Below are 23,896 nucleotides of genomic sequence, written 5' to 3'. Positions count from 1 at the left end.
GGTGCCCTACCTTCTCAGCTCTCCATGAAGATCAGAAAGACTGGTCTCTGAGATCTCTGACCTCAACTGCATGAGACACACTACTCATGCACGTGAGACTAACTGTTCAATTGTTTTTCACTTACTTTTCTTCTTGAACAATTCAATTTCATGTATAAACCAAGAGCTTATGGACCAATTGTCCTTTAAATCTCTTTTGATTACTTAAGTTCAATGAAAGGGTAAAAATTCTTGCTGAACTACTTTAGAAATCATTCTGGTAATTGCTCACGGACCTCCTGAAGGCAGCAAGGGCAACAACAGTGGTCACACCTTAGTGGTCTCTCCAGAGTTATAACTTCTTGGCCCATATTATCAACAATCCTCATTGTAAAAGGCCTAGAAGCCCCACAGCAATATCGGGTACAGCAATCCTTGTCCTCTGCTGCAAAGTAAATCCTCTGTCCAAAGCTGTTCTTAATTTCATATTTGTTATTAGTTTCAAAACCTGTTAAAACTAAAAACATAAAAGAGAGAATTATTATGACCATTATATTAAAAGAATGTTGGATCTACCCTAAGATTCTATAATAACAGGTTACACCATTTTTAGATGATACTTCTAACACAGAGAAAAAGAAATGGAAAGGTGTTTAGAGATGATCTAGACAGAGGAAGAAAGGGGAAGGGAAAGGAGAGTGTATTAAGGTATAGAAATTAAGCGACCCTATGTGAGACATGGAAAAGAAAACCACTCCTCCTTCCTAATTGCATAGACTTCTGCCAGAAAGATAGATTGCTGCTGAGGAATGGTACAATGGTAGAGGTGACTATAGTTGTGCTAGGTGTAGGCAAAAATATCTATCCATTTGGTATAGTTTTCATATATTCAGTTATGTAGTGAATGTAGGATGGTTGCTATGTTTATACTCTATGAAATATTTCATCAAATTAATTGGTTTGAGATTTTATATACTCACGATATTCACAGCTTATGTTTTTGCACAGTATGCGTCAAGGTAATGAGAAGGTTTACTCTTTTATTTTAAAGTATAGTTTTTTGTCAAGTTGTTTCTATATAACACCCAGTACTCATTCCAAAAATTGCCCTCCTCCATGCCCATCACCCATTTTCCCCCTCGCCCACTCCCCATCAACCCTGTTTGTTCTCAGTATTTAAAAGTCTCTTGTGGTTTGTCTCCCACCCTCTCAACTAGTTTTTCCCCTTCCCTTCCCCTATGATCCTCTGTTAAGTTTCTCCTGTTCCACATATGAGTGAAAACATACTGTATCTTTCTCTGACTGACTTATTTCACTTAGAATAACACCCTCGAATTCCATCCATGTTGCTACAAATGGCCAGATTTCATTCTTTCTCATTGCCATGTAGTATTCCATTGTATAGATAAACCACATCTTCTCGATCCATTTGTCAGTTGATGGACATTTAGGCTCTTTCCATGATTTGGCTATTGTTGATAGTGCGGTTATAAACATTGGGGTACATGTGTCCCTATGCATCAGCACTCCCATATCCCTAGGGTAAATTCCTATTGCTGGATCATAGGGGAGCTCTATTAATTCTCTGAGGAACCTCCACACTGTTTTCCAGAGGGGCTGCACCAGTTTACATTCCCACCTACAGTGTAGGAGGGTGCCCTTTTCTCCACATCCTCACCAATATCTATAGTCTCCTGGTTTGTTCATTTTAGCCACTCTGACCGGCGTGAGGTGGTATCTCAGTGTGGCTTTGATTTGTATTTCCCTGATGAGGAGGGACGCTGAGCATCATTTCATGGGTCTGTTGGCCATCTGGATGTCTTCTTTAGAGAAGTGTCTATTCATGTCTTCTGCCCATTTCTTCACTGGATTGTTTGTTTTTTGGGTGTTGAGTTTAGGGAGTTCCTTATAGATTTTGGATACTAGCCCTTTATCTGATATGTCATTTGCAACTATCTTTTCACATTCCATCAGTTGTCTATTAGTTTTGTTGATTGTTTCCTTTGCAGTGCACAAGCTTTTTATCTTGATGAGGTCCCAATAGTTCATTTTTGCTTTTGATTCCCTTGCCTTTGGAGATGTGTTGACTAAGAAATTGCTGCAGCTCTGGTCAAGGAGGTTGTTTCCTGGTTTCACCTCTAGGGTTTTGATGGTTTCCTGTCTCATATTCAGGTCCTTCATCCATTTTGAGTTTATTTTTGTGTATGGTGTAAGAAAGTGGTCTAGTTTCATTCTTCTGCATGTTGCTCTCCAGTTCTCCCAGCACCATTTGTTAAAGACACTGTCTTTTTTCCGTTGGATACTCTTTCCTGCTTTGTCAAAGATTAGTTGGCCATACATTAGTGAGTCCAATTCTGAGTTCTCTATTCTATTCCATTGGTCTATGTGTCTGTTTTTGTGCCAATATCATACTGTCTTGATGATTACAGCTTTGTAGTAGAGGCTAAAGTCTGGGATGGTGATGCCTCCCGTTTTGGTTTTCTTCTTCAAATTACTTTAGCTATTGGGGGTCTTTTGTGGTTCCATACAAATTTTAGCATAGTTTGTTCAGGTTGTGAGAAGAATGCTGGTGCAATTTTGATTGGGATTGTATTGAATGTGTAGATTGCTTTGGGTAATAATGACTTTTTAACAATAATTCTTCTTCTGACCCATGAGCATGGAATGTTTTTCCATATCTTTGTGTCTTCTTCAATTTCCTTCATAAGTTTTCTATAGTTTTCATCATACAGATCTCCTGTATCTTTGGTTAGGTTAATTCCTAGGTATTTTATGATTTTTGTGCAATTGTGAATGGCATCAGTTTCTTGATTTCTCTTTCTGTTGCTTCATTATTGGTGTATAAAAATGCAACCAATTTCTGTACATTGATTTTGTACCCTGCAACTTTGCTGAATTCATGGATGAGTTCTAGTAGGCTTATGGTGGAGTCTGTCAGGTTTTCCACGTCGAGTATCATGTCATGTGTGAGAAGTGAAAGTTTGACTTCTTCTTTGCCAATTCTGATGCCTTTTATTTCCTTTTGTTGTCTGATTAATGATGCTAGGACTTCCAGTACTGTTAAACAACAGTGGTGAAAGTGGACATCCCTGTTGTGTTCCTCATCTCAGTGGGGAAAGCTCTCAGTTTTTCCCCATTAAGGATGACATTAGTGTGGGCTGTTCATAAATGGCTTTTATGATGTTTAAGTAAGTTCCTTCTATCCCGATTTTCTCGAGGGTTTTTATTAAGAAAGCATGCCGTATGTTGTAAAACGCTTTTTCTGGATCTATTGACAGGATCATATGGTTCTTATCTTTTCTTTTGTTAATGTGATGTATCACACTGATTGATTGCGAACATTGAACCATCCCTGCAACCCAGGAATGAATCCCACTTGCTCATGGTGGATAATTCTTTTTATATGCTGTTGAATTCGATTTGCTAGTATCTTGTTGAAGATTTTTGCATCCGTATTCATCAGATATTGGCTTGTATTTCTCTTTTTTTGCTGGGTCCCTGGCTTGGAAATCAAAGTGATGCTGGCTTCATAGAATGAGTCTGGAAGTTTTCCTTCCATTTCTATCTTTTGGAACAGCTTGAGAAGAATGAGTAATAACTCTGATTTTAATGTTTGGTAGAATTCCCCAGGGAAGCCCTCTGGCCCAGGGCTCTTATTTGTTGGGAGATTTTTGATAACTGATTCAACTTCTTCACTAGTTATGGGTCTTTTCAGATTTTCTAGCTCTTCCCCTTTGAGTTTAGGTAGTGTGTGTGTGTGTTTAGGACTTTGTTCATTTCTTCTAGGTTGTCCCAATTTTGGCATATGATTTTGCATAGTATTCCCTGATAATTGCTTGTTTTTCTGAGGGATTGGTTGTAAGAAATCCATTTTCACTCATGATTTTGTCTATTTGGGTACTCTCTCTTTTCTTTTTGAGAAGCCTGGCTAGTGGTTTATAAATTTTGTTTATTTTTTCAAATAACCAACTCTTGATTTCATTGATGTGTTCACTGTTTTCTTGGATTCTATATTGTTTATTTCTGCCCTGATCTTTATTTCTCTTCTTCTGCTAGGTTTGGGGTGTTCTTGCTGCTCTGCTTCTAGTTCCTTTAGGTGCACTGTTCGATTTTGTATTTGTGCTTTCTCTAGTTTCTTGAGATAGGCCTGGACTGCCATATATTTTCCTCTTAGGACTGCCTTTAATGCATGCCAAAGAGTTTGGATTGTTGTATTTTAATTTTCATTTGTTTCCATATATTTTCTAATTTCCTCTCTAATTGCCTGGTTGACCCAATCATCCTTTAACCTCCATATTTTTGGAGGTTTTCCAGTCTTTTTCCTGTGGTTGATTTCAAGTTTTATAGCATTGTGATCTGAAAGTGTGCAAGGTATGAGCTCATTTTTTTAATATTTATTGAAGGCTGCTTTGTGACCCAGTATGTGATATATCTTAGAGAATGTTCCATGTGCACTCGAGAAGAAAGTGAATTCCATAGCTTCAGGATGTAGAATTCTAAATATTTCTGTCTGGTCCATCTGGTGTAATGTGCTGTTCAGGTCCATTGTTTCTTTAGTGATTTTCTGTCTAGTTGATCTATCCATTGCTGTAAGTCAAGTATTAAAGTCCCCTTCAGTTAGCACATTCTTGTCAATAAGATTGCTTATGTTTGTGATTATTTTATATATTTGGGTGCTCCTGAATTTGGTGCATAGACATTTATAGAGAGGGCTTACTCTTAAAGCACACATGTGAGAAGGGAGAGTGAGAAAATGGAGGTAAATAAGAGCATCACATTGGGCCTAGAGCACCCTTGTTTAGCTCAGCAGTAGTTAGTTGTTTACAAGTGGGAGATGAATATTAGACAAGGCGAATACGTGCTTGGCAACCAAAAGGCTGCAACTCACAGGATATCTAGACCACTGGCAGCCTAAGTAGGCTCTATACTTCAGAGGGGGCTAATCTCTACACAGGGAAACACAGGTATGCTAGATGTTGATGCTCAAGTGGTATCTTATCAATAGGCTTCCCATACTGAATCACACATTACAAACCTCTCCTTGCTTAAAGCCAGGAAGGAGCAATGAATGGTTTTACTTGTCTATAGTTCTTATTGGGTCATAGGATGTCAGAAGCCACCAAAATAATGATTAAAGGTACAGACAGAGACAAAAGCCACTGTCTAATATCTGAGCGGACAGACTTTTAGTCAGAGATGTCATAAATTCTATCATCATGACCTCCCGTAAGTGCCTTTGCTTGGCTCTGACAGGCTCTGCACTCTTCATCTGTAAGAATCCCCTTGACCGGCCAGTCAAATGTTTTGTGAGAAAAAAAATTAAACTGATTAAGAACATGGAATTCTATTAACTAAGTGTCTTATTAAGTAGCTTAATCTCAAAATTCTTCATCTTGTTTATCTCTAAAATGAGATCAAGGGGTTTACACAATTTCTAAGTTACTTAAAAAATAAGAATAAAACAAAAGAAATCTATGGCTATCATTATTGTTTATAAAGGTCTGCACTGAGAACTATTTAAGTGCCTATCATAGACTTAGATGGTAAAAATAAACTGGATAATCTTCATCTCTCACTCTTAAATGTTTTATTTTTGAGAGAGAGAGAGGGTGTGTGCATGCAAGAGTTGGGGAGGGGCAGAGAGAGGAGAGAATTCCAAGCAGGCTCTGAACTGTCAGTGCAAAACCCAATGTGGGGCCTGAACTCAGGAACTGTGAGATCATGACATGAGCAGAGATCAAGAGTCTGATGCTTAATGGACTGAACCACTCAGGGGTTCCTAATTTTTACCTCTTTATACTGTCATAATATTACGCTATGCACTTTTTTTTTTATGTTTTATTTATTTCTAGGAGAGAGAGAGAGAAAGAGAGACAGCATGAGCAGGGGAGGGTTAGAGAGAGAGGGAGTCACAGACTCTGAAACAGGCTCCAGGCTCTGAGCTGGCTGTCAGCACAGAGCCCGACGTGGGGCTCGAAGCCACAAACCACGAGATCATGACCTAAGCTAAAGTCAGACCCTTAACCGACTAAGCCACCCAGGTGCCCCTACACTATGCACTTTCACTGAAACAAGAAGAAAACAAGACAATTAAAGACATATCTTTTAAAACACTGAAGAATTAATAACTACTAAATTTGGTCCCTGCTTTATTTACATTTCATGATTAAATACATATCCCACAAATATATATATAATACTAATACATTTAAAACTATAAATGGAGTGCTAAATAATGTACAGTATCTGTTTTGTTCTAGTTTGATGCTATAACCTCAAAAATAAATTTCTTAAAATAAAACATTAAATTGGGGCACCTGGGTGGTTCACTTCAGCTCAGCTCATGATCTCACGGTTCATTAGTTCGAGCCCATGTCCAGCTCTGTGCTGACAGCTCAGAGCCTGGAGCCTGCTTCTAATTCTGTGACTCCTCTCTGTCCCTCCTCTGCTCATGTGCCCTCCCCCCCCTCAAAAGTAAATAAACATTTTAAAAAAATTTTTAAACATGAAAACAAAAAAATTCAGAGTACAAATTATCAAACAAAGAACTCCTTTCCAGAGAAAACTTGGTATAAACAAACTAACAAGACAAGAATATTATAAATATCTAACAATGTGTCTTTTAAGCATTTTAAATAAAATAGGCAACAACTGTATATTCTAACCAAATCTATTCCTCTGCTCTTACAATTCATGCTATATTTCTACCAGCAGAAAGGGACTTTGCAGAGAGGTGAAGAAGGACTTAACACATGTATTCTAAAAACTATCTGAGTATTCATTAGACTCTTTATATATAGAAGACACAGACTATGGTTCATGAATCCATCTAGTTCTCTCCCTAGGCAAGAGTCCCAAAACTTCTATCAGCTTCTTAAGTTTACCTTGCATCTCAGGAGTGCTGTATGCAAGGAGATATTTATTGAGGTTAGGCCCCATTCACGGGAGCAGGAGTGCTGTTGTGAGAAGCCAAGCCTCCGGGCCTGCTGGCCAGCATCCTCTAACACTCCAACAGAAGCCATGCCCCCAATGTGGTAATCCACAGCCCGTAGAACAAGGGTCTTACAGGGTTTGTATGAACTCCCAATAGATGTTGTGAGCAGAAACACAATTTTCCAATATACCCATCCAAATTGAAGAAGTTTACTTGCTTTAGAAATGTACTATGGTAACTGACTACTGCATGTGGCTCTATGTCAATATCAAAAACATCACAGATGGGGAAAAAACAGCTGAAGTGATAAAAGTCATGTGAAATGACAGAATCACTGGAGTGATGCCTGAAGAGAAGGGGGAGTAAAAGTAAGTTTTGATTCATTTCCTTCTAAATTACGGTCTATATCATGAGGGCAGATTGTCAGAGTAATAGTATTTTACTAGTTGACTCCTAATTTCCAGAAATGAGCTACTGATAGTTGTCATCATTTTGTTACCATGAAGAGAGACATTTGAAATAACCAGATTAAACTGTTCCATATCAGTAAAAGCATTACATTTATGGTTGCTGATATGCCTTTGTCTGTATAAACATCTCCTCTTTCTAGAAATATGATCAATATGATGAATACATACCTTCCAGAAGCTCAACTTGCTGATGAACCAGTATCTGATCTATCTATTATAGTAAAAAAAAAAAAAAAAAAGAGCTATCAGTGTATTTCCATGTTTTTTATGGCAACTAAATTAATAGTGTTTTTATATTTTAAGAAATTCACATAATCACTTATCAATACTTATCAATATTTAATAATATAACTTTTATACCTAAATAAGTATAAAATGAAAGTTAACGTATCTTTAACTGAAAGCACCTTGAATGTGTTCACTATTCATGTGGGTGAATTCAGGTGAAATAGAATAGACTCACACTGGAATCCCTCTAAAAAAAATTTTTTTTAAAGTTCCTTCTTGAAAAGGCTTAAAAAATATTAAGCTACTTTATTCATTTAAAGGGCTTTCCAAAACCAAAAAAAAAAGTTGAAGTGTCTGATATCCTTAGGAACAGATAGTAACTACCCCTATATATTTTGTAAGGCCTTATTTACAAAAAAAAATCTGTTTAAGGTATCTCTTGGAAAATGTATGACCTACTAGGAGTTCTTACAGTACTTGCTACCCAAGTGCATTGTGAAAAATTAAATTAGTATGGAGAGGATTCATTTACAGAAAACTGGATGGTGACCACGGGGATATTTGTTTATAGATTCGACACATAGAATTTTATATTCCTACTCTACCTACCAGATTTCTAACACTAAACAAATACTCACCCTCACATTGCTGGGATGGTATCATGCAGTACATTATAATCCAGTATTTTTTTTCCCTTACTGATGGTGTTAAAAAAATTGGTTCTTCCAAAGGACAAAACATCATAAAATAGTTTCATTAATTATAATAAAAACGTGAATCATTTATATACAAAATAGGAATTTTTTTGGTACCACTGTTGACATTCAACCCAAAATTTAGTTTAATATTTCTTTCTACCTCCTAGAAAGTTATCTGGTGTTGGGATTAAAGAGAGTGAAATCTAGAACCAAGGTTACAGTAGTGAAAAGTCATCCCCACTTCCTTAGTGTTTTGATCCTGAGCAAATTATATTTCTCTGGACCTCAGTTTCCTCTTCTGTAAAATGATGGCAATTAATAGTGCCTATATTATAAGTTTATAAAAGGATTAAATAAGTTAATACATATGTTACACTTATGGACAGTCTAGAAAACAGTAGTTAGTAAAGGTTTGCTATTGGTCATTACCATGGATTATATCCAAGATCATAGAAAACACAATTTCCTAAGACATTGTTTTAAAAGTAAACCTGATCTAGAAGAATTATAGTAATTTGTTAGTGAAAAATGTTTTACCATTTAAGACTTCTGTGAATTAGTCATTTGTTAGTTTCATTAAGTAAACTGTAAGCACAGTCTTATTAAAAAATAAAATGAGGGGCGCCTGGGTGGCTTAGTCGGTTAAGCGTCCGACTTTCGCTTAGGTCATGCATGATCTCGGAGTTCGTGGGTTCGAGCCCCGCGTTGGGCTCTGTGCTGACTGCCAGCTCAGAGCCTGGAGCCTGTTTCAGTCTGTGACTCCCTCTCTCTCTGACCCTCCCCTGTTCGCGCTGTCTCTCTCTCTCTCCCCTAGAAATAAATAAAACATTTTAAAAAAATTTAAAAAAAATAAAATGAGTGTTTCATTGATTTGAAATTACCTGACTTAAATATTCCAATCCAGGTGGACAGCCTGATGGAGGTGGTGGTGCTGGCATCCACGGTACCCCTGCACGTCCACCTGGCTGATTATATACTGGCTGGTGTTGGACAGGAAAGTCTGCTGGGCCAGCACCGGAATAACCAGCTGGGGGAATTGAGTAGCCAGCCTGGGGGCCAGGATAGCCAGCCTGAGGGCCAGGATAGCCAGCCTGGGGGCCAGGGTAGCCAGCCTGGGGGCCAGGGTAGCCAATCTGGGGGCCAGGGTAGCCAACCTGGGGGCCAGGATAGCCAACCTGGGGGGCAGAGTAGGCAGTATATCCTGGAGGTCCTAAAATTAAAAAAAAAAAAAAAAAAATGAAGTAATTTAATTTGTAGCTGCACAGAAAACTGGAAATATGAACTCTTTTGCGATTACTCCTAAAACTCAATAAACTGAAATTTCAGCTCAGAAATCTTGTTTCTATGAAGCTTAAACTCTGTTTTTATCTTTCAGTGATTTTTCAATAAAATATCTGTGGTTTCATATCTATTCTTACAGGGTTTGGGGCTGTGAACAGAGTTGGCCCAAGTCTTACCCACTGTTCAAAACTCAGTTGCAAATACATGTGAAACCTAAGAAAGTGACAGAAAATCAACAATGATCTAGAGTCACCTACATAAAGATTACGGAATGCCTTAATAGAAAAGAGAGCTGGCAAGAAAGAGTAAAAGGCCCAAAGTAAGGCTTTGAGTCCACATTTCTAAAACTAAAGCACTCTATTAAAAATGATTAATTCTGGAATAATTAGAAACGGTACCTCCTTTATGTGCAGCACTGAGGGTGGTTTTGCCCCCTCAGGGAATTTTTGGCAGGGTGTGGAAACATTTTTGGCTGTTACAGCCGGAGCAAAGAGTGATACTGGCATCTGGTAGACAGAGGCCAGGGAAGCTGCTAAATATTTCCTAAACTGCCAGAATAGTATCCTGAAAAAGAAAAGAATTATCCACCTGAAAATATGAGAATGCTGCTATTGAGAAACCCTGGTGTAGAGGTAAAGACATGTCCTTACTTCCAGAACTGTCCAGATGCTTATCTGGGTTAAAAATTTGCCTTAACTTTTACCCTATGGTGCATTCCTATTGTAAGACCTTTTATGTGTTAAAAAAAAAAAAAAAAAGTTCATTATTGATAGTTAGGCTACAAATTTAAATTTCATAATTTACCACCCTTTGCACTCTGGAAAATACAGTTGGGAGAATCAAGGAAGGTAAAAAGTTACAACAGGCAAACTCACCTTGAGTATTTAATAAGCACACGGTAAGAAGAAATTTACTTAAGTGTACACTCTATATTTTATGTGAATTTGTGATTACAATGAAGCTTCATAAGGTTATAAGAATACTCTACAAAGTAGTAATCCCATAGCAATGGAATATAATTTCAAAAGAATATGTTCCATAATATTTTAACAGGACAGGTTATATAAAATTTAATACTTAGATTATACAATTTATAAATGCTTTTAAAAGAATACTGATGGCAAAAAACACTATTAAAAAGATTTCTGGGGCACCTGGGTGGCTCAGTCAGTTAAGTGTCAGACTTCAGCTCAGGTCATGTTCTCACCGTGGGTTCGAGCTTGGCGTCAGGCTCTGTGCTAACAGCTCAGAGCCTGGAGCCTGCTTCAATTTTGTGTCTCCTCTCTCTGCTCCTCCTCCACTCATGCTCTGTCTCTGTCTCTCAAAAATAAATAAACATTAAAAAAAAAAGATTTCTTAGGAGACTGAACCTCCTACTAGTATCTTTTAAATATAGTTTTTATGGGGCACCTGGGTGGCTCAGTCAGTTAAGCATCCGACTTCAGCTCAGGTCATGATCTCGTGGTTCGTGGGTTTGAGCCCTGCGTCAGGCTCTGTGCTGACAGCTAGCTCAGAGCCTGGAGCTTGTTTCAGATTCTGTGTCTCTCTCTCTCTCTGACCCTCCCCTGCTCACACTGTCTCCCTCTCTCAGAAAAAATAAATAAATAAACATTAAAAATAGTTTTTATAATTCATTCTCTCACACAAAAATATTTACAGATGTTCTACAATGTGGGTAGCTCTGTTCTAGAATCTGAGGATTCAGTTCTCAGCATGGCAATCTGCCCTCTGGGAGTTTACAGGCAACTTTTCAGAGAGAGGAAATAAATTTTTTTAAAAAGATTTCAGATTGAACTCATAGAGAAAATGCATGGTGGAGAGGGAAAGGTATCAACTAGGTACTTTATTTTTTCCATATTTATTTATTTTTGAGAGACAGAGCATGAATGGGGTGGATGACACAGAATCTGAAGCAGGCTCCAGGCTCTGAGCTGTCAGCACAGAGCCGGACATGGGGCTCAAACTCAAGGAATTTTTGTGAGATCATGACCTGAACTGAAGTCAGATGCTTAACCGCCTGAGTCACCCAGGTGTCCCAACTCTAGGTACTTTAGATAGAAAAAATAATTCTGTTGAGATCTAAAATACAAATAAGGAAAAGCTTTGTGTAAAGAGCTGGTGAGAAATTTTGTAGGAGGAAAGAAAAACAAATTAAAAAAATCCCTGATTTCAGGAATGAATTTGGCATGTTTGAGGCAGAGAGAAACATAAGGGTTTCTCTGGTTGAGTAGACCAGGGGCATGGGGAAAAATGTTTCACAGGCAAGCCCTGGGATAGTAATACATACAGCATTCCTAATAATCTGTAAAAAGGCAAGTTGACTTGAATAGCAGAGAGCCAGGCTTAAGGGATAGTTAAAGAGAAGACAGGGGAGGCTCTCCAGTCTGGTGAATCAAATTAAGCCTTTCGGCTTTTATCCTAAAAGCAATGAAAAGCCAATGATGTACACATTGAATACAGTCTGTAATATAAACAGATAGGCATTTTTAAAGATCACTTGCTACAGTGCAAAGATCTGATCACAGGCAAGCCAAGGATGATGATATGTGAGTTCACAGGTGACATTATTAGCATTATTTTAATCATTGCACCCTTGGGGAGAGGATAGTTGACTATTTCCCAAATCAGTGGATTAAATTTATAGAATTACCTGAAATTTGGATGTTTTCATTTGTATAAAGTCTAACTAATCTAACAGATTATTAGTAGAATCGCAAATATTTATCCCTCATTATTTGCAAATCACTGTACTAGGTACTTTATATATACTCTCATTTAATCTCCAGGCAAACCTGAATGAGAAAATATTATGCCTATTTTATAGCTAACAACTGAGGCTTGAAGGTAGTGAGTTTTATGAACCACCACACAACCATTAAGTGCAGAAGCCAGAACCTGAAGCCTGATACAGCCTCTCTATGCCTTTTTCCCACTTGCATACTGTGTATTTAACTCAGAGGATGAGAATTAAGTGAGTTAATTCACATTATGCACAGTATGCTCTCATTCTTAAACTGTCACTATTGTTAGGGGCGTCTGGGTGGCTCAGTTGGTTAAGCATCTGACTTTGGCTCAGGTCATGATCTCATGGCTTGCGGGTTCGAGCCCCACGTGCTCTGTGCTGATGGAGCCTGGAGACTGCTTTGGAGTATTTTGTCTCCCTCTCTCTCTCTGCCCCTCCCCTACTCACATTCTGTCTCTCTCTCTCAAAAATAAACAAACATTTAAAAAAATAAAAACTATCATTATTGTTAGCATCATTGTCATATTAAGATCTGCACTACATATGGCCCTGGACTTGAGAAATAAACTATTTTTCTCACAAACTCTCAAGTCTGTTTATAACTGAATTTAATTATGTATCACTTAGTTTTAACTAGCTGTGGGATAGATTTAACCACTGTGCAGGTGTCTTGGATCAATATTCCAGCATGCTAATAATTCATCAAACAACTACCATATAAGAATTTAGGGCAGCGGTTCTTACCAATCCCTGGGTCTCTCTAATGGAACTTCTGCTTAAATTATCCTGGGATAGTGCCCTGGTACAGTATTTTTTAACTCTTCCACTAAGTACTTCAGGGCAGGCACTCTAGAGAAATATCACCTTAGAGATCTTCTAGCTCAGATTCCTCTAACTGCAAACATCTGGATGAGATCCAGGCACTGCTGGGAAGTTTCTTGGCTAGACAATTAGACTGGCCATTCAGTTTCCAATCAGATTTATTCAGAGTAAAATACAAAACGGATACACCCTTTTGCCCAAACCTGATTCCTTTTGATCCTAAATCTGCAAGGTGGTCTCTCAAGATGGGAGTCTGACTACTTGCAAATCTGGGTGCTCCAGAAATTTTGCCATGTAGTAAAGTTCTAGTAATTTTGATAACTACATTTGTCTAAATGAAAATCTCTAAAGTCTTTCATTCATTGGTTCAAAGGGGAAAATTTACACACTAGCACTTAGTAATACGCCTCAATTACTTTTCTTAGATGCAAGGCAGGATTTAGCATGTATACAAAAGCAAAGCTTTCATATATGTTACAAAGTGAAAATGAGAATTATCCCCAGGCAGCTACAGTTTTATTACTTACAGCTTCCAGTTTTAAGTGGTCACCTCTTACCCTCAGCTAATATAGGACTCAAAAACACCCAGGGATAAATCTAAATGTGATTATGTGATGACAATTTTCAGAACAGATGAAGAATCAATTAAATCTTTTACTTCAAATGTGTATTTTTGTGCAAACATTATTTGCTAAATGTAAACAGACTACTGTTTTTGTTAACTCTACATCTTTACTATTCTGTGTAAGTAAAAATTATAGCATAATATCATTACATTATTTATGATAATATACAGTCAAACAAAAAAACCAAGAAGCAGGCTGCCAATTTCATTATTATACTTTTAATAAAAGACACTACTAAAATATACAGAGGCAGACACATACATACACCCATACATACACCCTTTAGGGAATATCAGTAATTGAATAATTTTGGTTTTATTCTTAGACAAATGTTTTACCTTGGAGTGCTGCTGAAGGATATTGAGGGAGATATTCAGGTGGTAAATTTGTTCCTGGGTAAGGAGCATTCATTTGTCTATCTGCAATTCAGGGAGAGATAAACATATATTTGCTTTAATAAAATATATATTAGAAAAAAGATACATATATTAGAAAGAAAAATACATTGTCCTTAGATAATTTTCATTTATATGATCTTTTTATTATATGATTTCATTTATATTTATCTATATAAAATAGTTAATTCTTCACTTAACAAAAGTTGCTTGTTATCAGACTTAATTTGCAGTAGAATCAGTTTCAAACAAATTGCTTTTTGCATAAGATGAGACAGCTGAGTTACTATGGCTGAACTTCTAGCTTTCAAATATGCTTGATGAATGTTCCATATTTGGAAGTGTTTCAGGTGTTAATATCTAATTCTATGTTGGTATTAGGGGGAAAAAGTATTTTAAAACCACATACAGACTGTGAAGAAAGAGAGAGAAAAATTAAACTAATTGGATAGAGGGATGGTGATGGAAAGATAATGATGATTTTAAAGATATCTACAGTTACTGCTGTAAGAATTATCTTTTTTCCTTTTATCTTTGAGACAGAGGAAGAGTGCATGTGCATGTGTGCAAACAAGGGAGGGACAGAAGGAGAGGGAAACCAAGAATATTAAGCAGGCATAATGCCCAGCCCAGACCCCAACATGGGGGACTCGATCTCACAACTATGAGATCATCACCTGAGTTGAAATCAAGAGCTGGATGCTTAACTGACTGAGCCATCCAGGGGTCCCAAAGAATCATTTTTAAAATATTTAAAATAGTGCATATATTTCAGTATTGAGTATCCTTTTTATGCTTACTCTGCAATTAACCAATAAGGTTGAACCATAGGAAATTCCTAATATGTAACTGATTTTGACCAACAAAATCATAACTGACTGAATTACAATAAACTAACACATTAAACTTTGTTGAATATTCTTGATATATGTACAAGTGGTTGAACCTCCTAGTTTTTCATATTTCTGTTTTCTAGTCACTCATTTAGCAGCCATCCCAGCCAGACAATAAATATTTGTTGACCATCTCCTGTATTGCCTCTGATGTTAGCTCTGAGGCTATCCTGGCTTTTCACAGAACTTAAGGTCTAGAGGATACTACGTTTGTACCATGTATTCCTGTTTCATTATAGCTTCTTAACTATAAATTCAAAATAGTTTCTTATGGAATGATGAGGACATGGCATCAATACAGAAGAAAAAGTTAGTCAAACTTCCAGTCTGATACATTTTCTACATACTTCTGTATCATAGGCCTTCAGAGACTACTCGACTCATTTGGTTTCAGTGGGAAAACTGGATTGTGAGCCACCCTTCATCCAAATGACTATGATAACTTCTGCAGAATGGAGTCTATGGAGATGGTGCATATTCCAGTAAAAGAGAATTTTCTACTTTCCTAAGGGTTTCTTCATGAACAGTTACTACAACATACCCTGAATGATCACAGATCTCTGAAATACCACAAGTCATTCCATCCCAACCAATCCCTTGTTTGTTGGCTTCATGAAAATGGCCTAGCTCCTCGTTCTCTAGCTCTCAAGTCTTTGCCAAAAGCCACCACTCCCAACGTGAGCTGGAAACAACCAGATCACACTTAACAGATCAAGAAAAAAACTGCAAGTCTGACTAACATACTTACTCTTAAATGACATGTCACATCTTGGCACCTCTAGGTACCGTTGTTTGAACAACAATAAATACATACACATATCTAGGAGCTGACAAAGTCAAGAAATTAGAGGCTCATAATCTCTGGGGTTTCGGTTCCAGAGTGCTAATCCTGGTTTTAGGAATTTCAGCAGGAATTCATACAAAGGGAAAATAAACAAATAGGCAAGTGGTCAAAGAGGCCAAAGATCATATGAATTATGAATGGATTTCTGCAAGGGCATCTGGGTAGCTCGGTTGGTTGGGCTTCTGACTTTGGCTCAGGTCAAGATCTTGCGGTTTGTGAGTTCAAGCTGCGCATTGGGCTCTGTGCTGACAGGTCAGAGCCTGGAGCCTGCTTTAGATTCTGTTTCCCTTTTTCTCTGCCCCTCCCCTGCTCATGCTCTGTCTCTTTCTCTCTCAAAAATAAACAAACATTAAAAAAAAATGGATTTCTGCATTTGTGAAATGAAACTTAATTTATAGATACCATTGGACTATCACATTAACAAACAAAATGATAATTTTTACTTCTAAATGTATTTATATACATATATACATTTTATTCCTATTTATGCACATACACACAATTATCTATATGAAGATGAAGAGTTAAAAGGTGACTATGACTGTGGCCAAAAGAATCTTTCTATGGTGATCTGAAGCATCCTAATGCTTGTAGCCAATATAAACAGTGTAATACTGCATCAATTTACATTTAAAAAGCCTTGAGTTTGTAAGTAAAATTAAATTCATATAGCAAACATTAAGAGATCATGAACCTTCAAAAATAAAAAAAAAAAAAGAGAGAGATCTTGAAGCTTCATGAAGGAAAGCTGAGGTTTCTAGTCCTAAAGAGTATCTAATACATCTAGTAAGGCTGACATTGTGGTGAGAGATAAACATCTCTTCGGTATGTAAACAAAAGTAAACAGGTACTATGAATCTTCTCATAAAACAGGATTTTTTTCATATTTCCCCCATATGCATTGCTTTTCTCTTCAGAACTTTAGATTTAAAAAAAAAACTTTTATTATATGCTTGGTTGATACCCATCTTATTTAGAATTTTCTTGATAGGCAAAAAGCCAGAACATAATCATTGGTATTTATTTAAACCTGCTCATGTGTATATGTGATGAAATATATAGCAGGGATATATCCAAAGATTTTATTGCAATGGGCTGACATACTAAGTTTATTATCTGTTAATTTAACATGAGTTGAATGAGGTTTATGTATATAAAATTCACACAAAAAGGGGACATCTAACCTAAATGGAATACAGTATAAATTATATAACATATTTCCCACTAAGACTAAAATTCCTTAGGTTTATTTAAGGTTTTATTTTTACAGGAAAAGTTAGCAGTAGTGGATATATGTGTACATTGTCTCTACAGTAAAAAAAAATGACCTAGATTTTGGTTTCTGGAGCATAAATAAGCCAAGTAAATTATATCCTTTCAGAAACTGTATAAAAAATTATATAAGAACACATTAACAACAGTTTTAACATCATAAAAGAAGTCAACACTTAAATTACTTACTTTGTTTTTCCATGATTTAAAGAGTCCTGAAAAAAAAAAAGACATGATATTACTCGGCTACAAATTTATAGGTTAAATATGACTGTTGCAACAAGACACCATGAAACCATACACACACATAGGATATTCCTCTATTCATCTAGTCTACCAGAATCTGGTTTATTTACACCCTTTGGTCTTGATCCCATCCCCTGTTGATGTGGTTCTGGGCATGACTTAAGAAGTTGTGAAAAAAAAAAAGAAGTTGTGAGTCACCCCAGGATGGTGGACATTTCCCACAAACCTTTGAGGGGAGAAGGTCCTATAAGGTAGAAGGCCGAGAGAAAATGCTGTGAGCCCAAGACCCCACATTGTAACCAAGTCAAAAACTGGAACCTTCCAGCTTACACAAAGGAGGCTGGACTCTAGGCATGGTTCACCTGGACAGACAAATGCGTTAGCTATCAGATCACACTACTGAAAATATCTCTGTATTTCATATTCTATGGATAAGTTCTGCCCATCTTGAACAGCAAATCTGAAAAGCCCTGACTGTTTATTATGTTACAAGATATACTTTTAGCCAGAAAACCCACTCTCTGGGGTTGTTGTCATAGTGGTAGCACCATGACAATCCAACCAAAACTTTGTTAGGTTATTTCTATAGAGAAGAATAATTTAAAAACCCCAAAAGACATTGTACTCAGTACTTATGAGGTTTTTGGGGTGACACTGGGGTTCGTAAGGTCCAGAGCTGACGGCCAAGAAAGAATTCTTGGAGATGTCTTTGGTGCAAAAAAGCGATTTTATTAAAGCACGGGGACAGAACCCATGGGCTGGAAGAGCTGCCCGAGACCTTGAGGAGACTGGTTATGAACTACGGAGTTGGATGGGTTAATGTCCAGGGGAAGTTTCCAGTGAGATTTTCATATTTTCAAAATTATTCCCAGGATACTGAAGGCCTAGCAGTAGTCAAGCAAAGGTTGTTTTCCCTTTAGCAAAACATTAGCATTAAGACAGTAGGGGGTTCCTGGAGAAACATTTTACTCAACCAGCCTCAAGTATTTGTCAATGGGCTGCAGATTGTAAGAACATTTAGGTCTATCTGCCATTTCCTTCTCCCTTTGTTTCCCAAGTCACTAAGGAGATTAGGCTATTGATATTTGTAAAGATATTTGTGAATAGATGGAGACTCCAGTCCTTCGATTTGCTCACTATCAGTTAACCATTTGTTTTCCCCTTTCTTCTGTTCTTGGGCAGCCAGGAGTGCCTGAGGAATATCCCACAAATCCCTTGGTCGGAGTGGGGGGTGGGGGGGCTGGCCTGTCAGCTTACTTCAGGCTCCCTCCTCATCACTTTTGTCTTCCAGTTCCTTGATCCCTTTTCCCGATCTCTCCACTTTAAATCCCAACCCCCTTAATGCCTGTTAATTACAATTAACCCTTAAGGCAAAACCTCTTGCCCAGAGATCCAAGGAAGGGAAACTAAACAGACTCTAAAGAAGAGCTTATTTGTTCCTACTTGCTCTTTTCTTTCCATTTTGGTTACATTATTTGGAGTCTTAAATGGCACATGTGTGAGAATAAATCCCTAATGGTAAAACTACTGCAGAACATAATCTGGGTCCTCACTTTGCTGTAGGTCTTAGAATTTTTGCAATTATATAATATCTCAAGCACGAAAAATGGCATGTCATAAGTTGTGGTACAAAATGTTAAGTGGCAGTTGGACCTGTATGTGTGCCAGGTAGAATAAAGCACTTGTGGAATAAAGATAACACCATGTCACCCTGTCCACACTTGTTTGCTATTTTTTTAAATTTTGTTTTAATGTTTTTCTTTATTTCTGAGAGAGAGAGAGACAGCATGAGCAGGGGAGGGTCAGAGAGAAGGAGATACAGAATCCAAAACAGGCTCCAGGCTCTGAGCTAGCTGTCAGCACAGAGCCCGACACTGGGCTCAAACTCAGACTGTGACATGATGAACCCTTGAGCCACCCAGGTGCCCCTGTACCACTGGAATCTTAATAACTTCAAGACAAATATATAACTGCAAATTATAATCTGATTACTATACACTTCTACCTAACTCTGTTAAATGAGAGTTTCTGAGATTAGCATATCATACACTATATACATGTAAGTATATTTCTGGTAAAATTATTCTATTAGACACCATGTCAGACCTGAAGAAATTTGAAGTAGGGTTTGTAAGCAAATGGCTAAGAAAGAATTCCTGAGACAACTTTGGTGCAAAAATGTGATTTTATTAATGCACAGGGCCAGGACCTGTGAGCAGAAAGAGCTGCATGGGATTGTGAGGAGTGACTGATGATATACTTGAAGGTTTGTGGAGGAGAGGATATAGAGATAGTGAGTTTCTAAGAAATTTCTGTATGCTGGAATTAGGGTCTTATAGGAACTTGAAGATTTAGCTATTGTCAAGATAAAGTTGCTTCTAGTTTTCAATAGAATGTAAACATTAAGGCCTTAAGGCAGCCATAAACTCCTTGAGGAATGTCACATGCTCTACAGGTCTCTGGTATTATCACAGGGCTGCAAGCTGGAAGGGGATTTAATTTAACTACATTTTTCTTGCCTTTGTTTCCCTTATCAACACCCATTGCTGTTTTGGGCTATTTGAAAATTATAAACCTCTTTGGTCAGGCAAAAGGAGAAATGATGCTGGTGACATCAGTCATGGTTCCACAATCACATGACAGTGACATTCTGGACCCATATCTTGGGGTCCTGAAATTTCTATCTTACTGCTTTCAAAAAAAATACTAATGTAAAATCTGGAACCCAAGGGAAACATCCCTAATTTAGGAAGATCCTAAGACCACTATGCCTATCAACTAGGCATAAACTATATTTGGATTATTTATCTACATTTACTTCTTTTTTAAAAAAATTTTTATGTTTATTTATTATTGAGACAAAGAAAAACAGAGCATGAGTGGGGGAGGGGCAGAGAGAGAGAGGGAGACGGATCTGGAAGCAGGCTCCTGGCTCTGAGCTGTCAGCACAGAGCCCAACACGGGGCTCGAAGCCAGGAACCGTGAGGTCATGACCTGAGCCGAAGCCGGAAGCTCAACCGACTGAGCCACCCAGGTTCCCCTACATTTACTTCTTAATTAAGAACTAACCACTTAACATTTTTCTGAGTCCCAAGAGGTGGACATATGTTCTGAATTATTTTAGGAAAGTGTTACTGTTCTAAAGACAATGACAGAAATCTCTATCCCTAACTTCCTTTGAATCTGAGAGCCCAAAGAAGTCTAAAATCAACCAGGCCATGGGGTGGGGGTTGGGAGGGGTAGTTAGGCATTATAGACAGAGAGAACTGTACATGTCCTGTGGCTAGAGGGAGGCTGACTCATTCAAGGAAATGAAACATTTGTGGATTATAGAAAAAAAAAAAAAAAGAGATCAGACATGAGAATAGAGAGATATATGGGGGGCAGTCGTACCCATTTAATGTCTCTGTACCTGCATTCTATGCTCTCAAAGACCAGAATATGGCCTGTATTGTCCAGGACAAGGCACTTAACTGGTGCTTGTTGACTTAATATGTGTACAGTATTATTTCACTCCTTTTGATCGTAAAGAACAGCTCCCTTACTAATGTGAAGGCTGCTTAATCTCTGACCAAACCACTTATTTTACATGCCACTTTTCAATCCACTGCAGAAATCCACTCATTTCCCTTTCCATTTAATTTTCATTCCTTGCGTTTGTTCAGTGTTCAGAGCCCCAGTTATCCTACTGGCCAGGACAGTTCTGCTATTAAGAAAGTTCAAGAATAAGGGAAAGATGAATAAACCCGATTTCTCAAATTGCTCAACAAGGAAAAACAATATCCGCCTGTTTCTGGAACTGGGAGGTGGCCATTACAGGATTTACAGTCATAACCTTACAAATAAAACCACGTGGGAACCAGATTAATGAGTTTAGAGAAGCAAGGATTTTGTCAAATATCAAAAATAATAAAAGCTAACTTTATCGAGTACTTTCTGCAGCTAGACACACCTCCCACGGCTTTACACGACTACATGCCATACCGTAACGCTTGCAACCCTTGTTTGATCACTGCACAATTTCAGAGATGAGGCAAGGAAAGTACAAGGATGAAGAAACTGGTTCAGAGTCCACAGCAATTAAGTAGTAGAGGTAGGATTCAAATCAGGCAGGTGGACTCCGGAGCTAATGGTCTTACCGGAGCTAATGGTCTTAACCTCTAAGCTATACACCACGTCTATCTTTCCAATTCGTCTGGTGTTCCAGAGTGGCTGGCACAGTTTTGGGGTTCAGCCATACCCCTAATTAATACATCCTGTTACGCGACGGCTAAGAGGCCCTACTAATCATCTCTTGTATTTGGTCCAGTATGCTAGCGGATACCCAGGGTCCTGGTTCCTGCCGGGTTCTTCAGCGCGGCCAGAGGTGTACGGTAGTAAAGGGCCGCTGAGCCTGCAAGGCGCTTTCAGGGAAGAGACACCTTACCACTGGTGCCGGGTCGGGCCTGGGGTACCGCTGGGCCAACTGGACCCCCTCGCGGGTCGCCGCTTCCCTTCCGGGGTTCCCTTCCCCCGGGCCTCCGGGACCAGCCCCCCTGCCCCCGTCCCCACTCACTCACCCGGCACAAACACAGCCGACTGGTCCCGAGAACCCGCTCAAGTCCCGCGCCAGGTGCGCGCGCGGCAGGGGGACGAGAAAGTCACCGGCCCACCTGTGGCTGCAGGTGCTCCAGCGCTGGTTGGAACGGACCTCCGAGGCACAGGATCCTTCCCGGTTTCGTTTTCAGACGCTAGGTACACAAAAGGGCTCCTCCCCCTGCCGGTGAGCCAGTGTAGCCGCCTGAGGGCGTGAGACTTGCGGGCCCCGCCCCCTTCCTTGCTCTGGGTAGAGATTCCAAAGTCAGTTCCGTAGCTCTAGCAACCAAAACCTAACTGGGAGACCGACGCCAGCTCGGACTCGGAAAGTCCTGAACGGGGGGAGTGGCTGCCGTCCGGGTGGTGTCCTGGGCGCCAAACTGTAGGGAACTTCCGTTTCTCTGCTCTTAATCTCCATCCCTTAGATTTCTGTTACTTTCAAAGCTCGTGAGCAGTGGTGGTTCAGAGTACAAACGAGGACGGGTCAAGCTGGTTGTCTTCACGGTGCTTTTTCTCTGTAGCTCTCTTTCTCTCTCTCCCAATTTGCCTCTCATTCTCTCCCTCTCTCTTCTTCCCTCTTCCGTCCCCCCTCCTCTCTCTCCATCAAACGCGGTTAACAACTTTTAACAATCACACCGACAAGACGTGTTTAGAATGTTTAATTTTTCTGCACCACCCCCGCCCAACTGGCAAACAGACTCCGTAAGCAAATATTTGTTAAACTGAACTAAAGGATTCAATGATTTTTTTCATTAAAATATTTTCTTTACAAAAGGAACATATGATCATCCAAACAATAAAGATGATTATGGAGAAAGGTGAAAGGGAAACTGAGAAAAAAAGTTAAAAGGAGGAAGGAAACCAGCCACTCGTTTGTATCCCTTCTCTGTGTGCACATTACAATCTCCCTGCCTCTTTTTTAATCTATAAAATGAGGGTATTAATAGTATCTATCTCATAAGATTTTTATGTGGGTTAAGGAAGTTAAAATACGCAAAAAGTTAACTGATGCCTAGCACACAGTAAGCACTCAGTAACTATCATTAACCTGTCACTGTTCTGCCCAATAAAGTTTTGCCACATCTCTCCACTGCCTCAATATCAATTCCAAATGCTTGCTATTCTAATTGATAAGTAAGACATTGTTTTTGTTTTTGTTAATTCTGACTGTTCGTGATGTTCAGTAATCTTTCATAGGGTTACTGAACATTTTACCATTTTATTCTGGGTTATGTCTGATATTTAGTACAGGGTTGTCTGTTGGATTGGGATATTTTTACCACTTGCTGATGTGTTGTGGTCTTTACATTTTATGGATTGAATCCCTCATTTAACAGATGCCTACTGGGTCTCTGGATTGTAATCTTACTTAAGGTGGCTTTCAAAACTCTTTCATTTTTAATCATCTTTTACTGTGTTTTCATTTTTGATCTCTGGGGTTTATCTCATATTTTTAAAAGTCTACTGTACATTAGGGCAGCCAATATCATTTCTTCTTGACACCTGTTAGTTCCTAATTGCCAAGAAGTTAGAATTTTCTAGTTATCTTATTATTTATAACTATATTGTGGTCCATAAAAATACTATGAATAGTTTTAATCATTTGAAATTTTTTGAGACTTGCATTATGTCCCTTCTGTACATAGCCAATTTTTGTACACACTTTATAAATACTTGAAAAATAGGTGTATTCTTCAGTTGTTGTATATGGTATTGTATTTTGTGTGTGTGAGATCAATTTCTTAATTATGCTATTACTTTAGCTGATACTTTGTTTATTCTACCAATTATTCATAGGAATATTAAAGTTTTTCATTAGAATGACAGATTTGTCTATTTCTTCTTGTGTAAGGCCACAAGTCTAAATGTCTAAACCAAACTGACTCCATG

The 23,896-nt window shown here is 38.3% G+C and overlaps 1 protein-coding gene across 1 annotated transcript in view; it reads right to left on the bottom strand.

The window, feature by feature from the left end:
- The window catches only part of LOC120219639 (phospholipid scramblase 1-like), a 33,425-nt gene extending 11,162 nt beyond the window's left edge, over positions 1-22,263 (bottom strand). The window contains exons 1-6 of the mRNA XM_039216485.1: positions 21,991-22,263; positions 17,375-17,400; positions 14,120-14,200; positions 9,191-9,519; positions 7,552-7,594; positions 276-496 (exon numbers count right to left, since the gene is read on the bottom strand). Of these exons, the coding sequence (XP_039072416.1) occupies positions 276-496; positions 7,552-7,594; positions 9,191-9,519; positions 14,120-14,200; positions 17,375-17,387 (687 nt within the window). The 5' untranslated portion in view covers positions 17,388-17,400; positions 21,991-22,263. The remainder of the gene's footprint in view (positions 1-275; positions 497-7,551; positions 7,595-9,190; positions 9,520-14,119; positions 14,201-17,374; positions 17,401-21,990) is intronic.
- Between the last annotated feature and the right edge of the window lie 1,633 nt (positions 22,264-23,896).

Source organism: Hyaena hyaena, unplaced genomic scaffold (genome assembly GCF_003009895.1).
Source record: "Hyaena hyaena isolate Hyena2069 unplaced genomic scaffold, ASM300989v1 scaffold_636, whole genome shotgun sequence".
Classification (NCBI taxonomy): Eukaryota; Metazoa; Chordata; class Mammalia; order Carnivora; family Hyaenidae; genus Hyaena; species Hyaena hyaena.
This window is presented reverse-complemented; position numbering and strand designations above follow the sequence as displayed.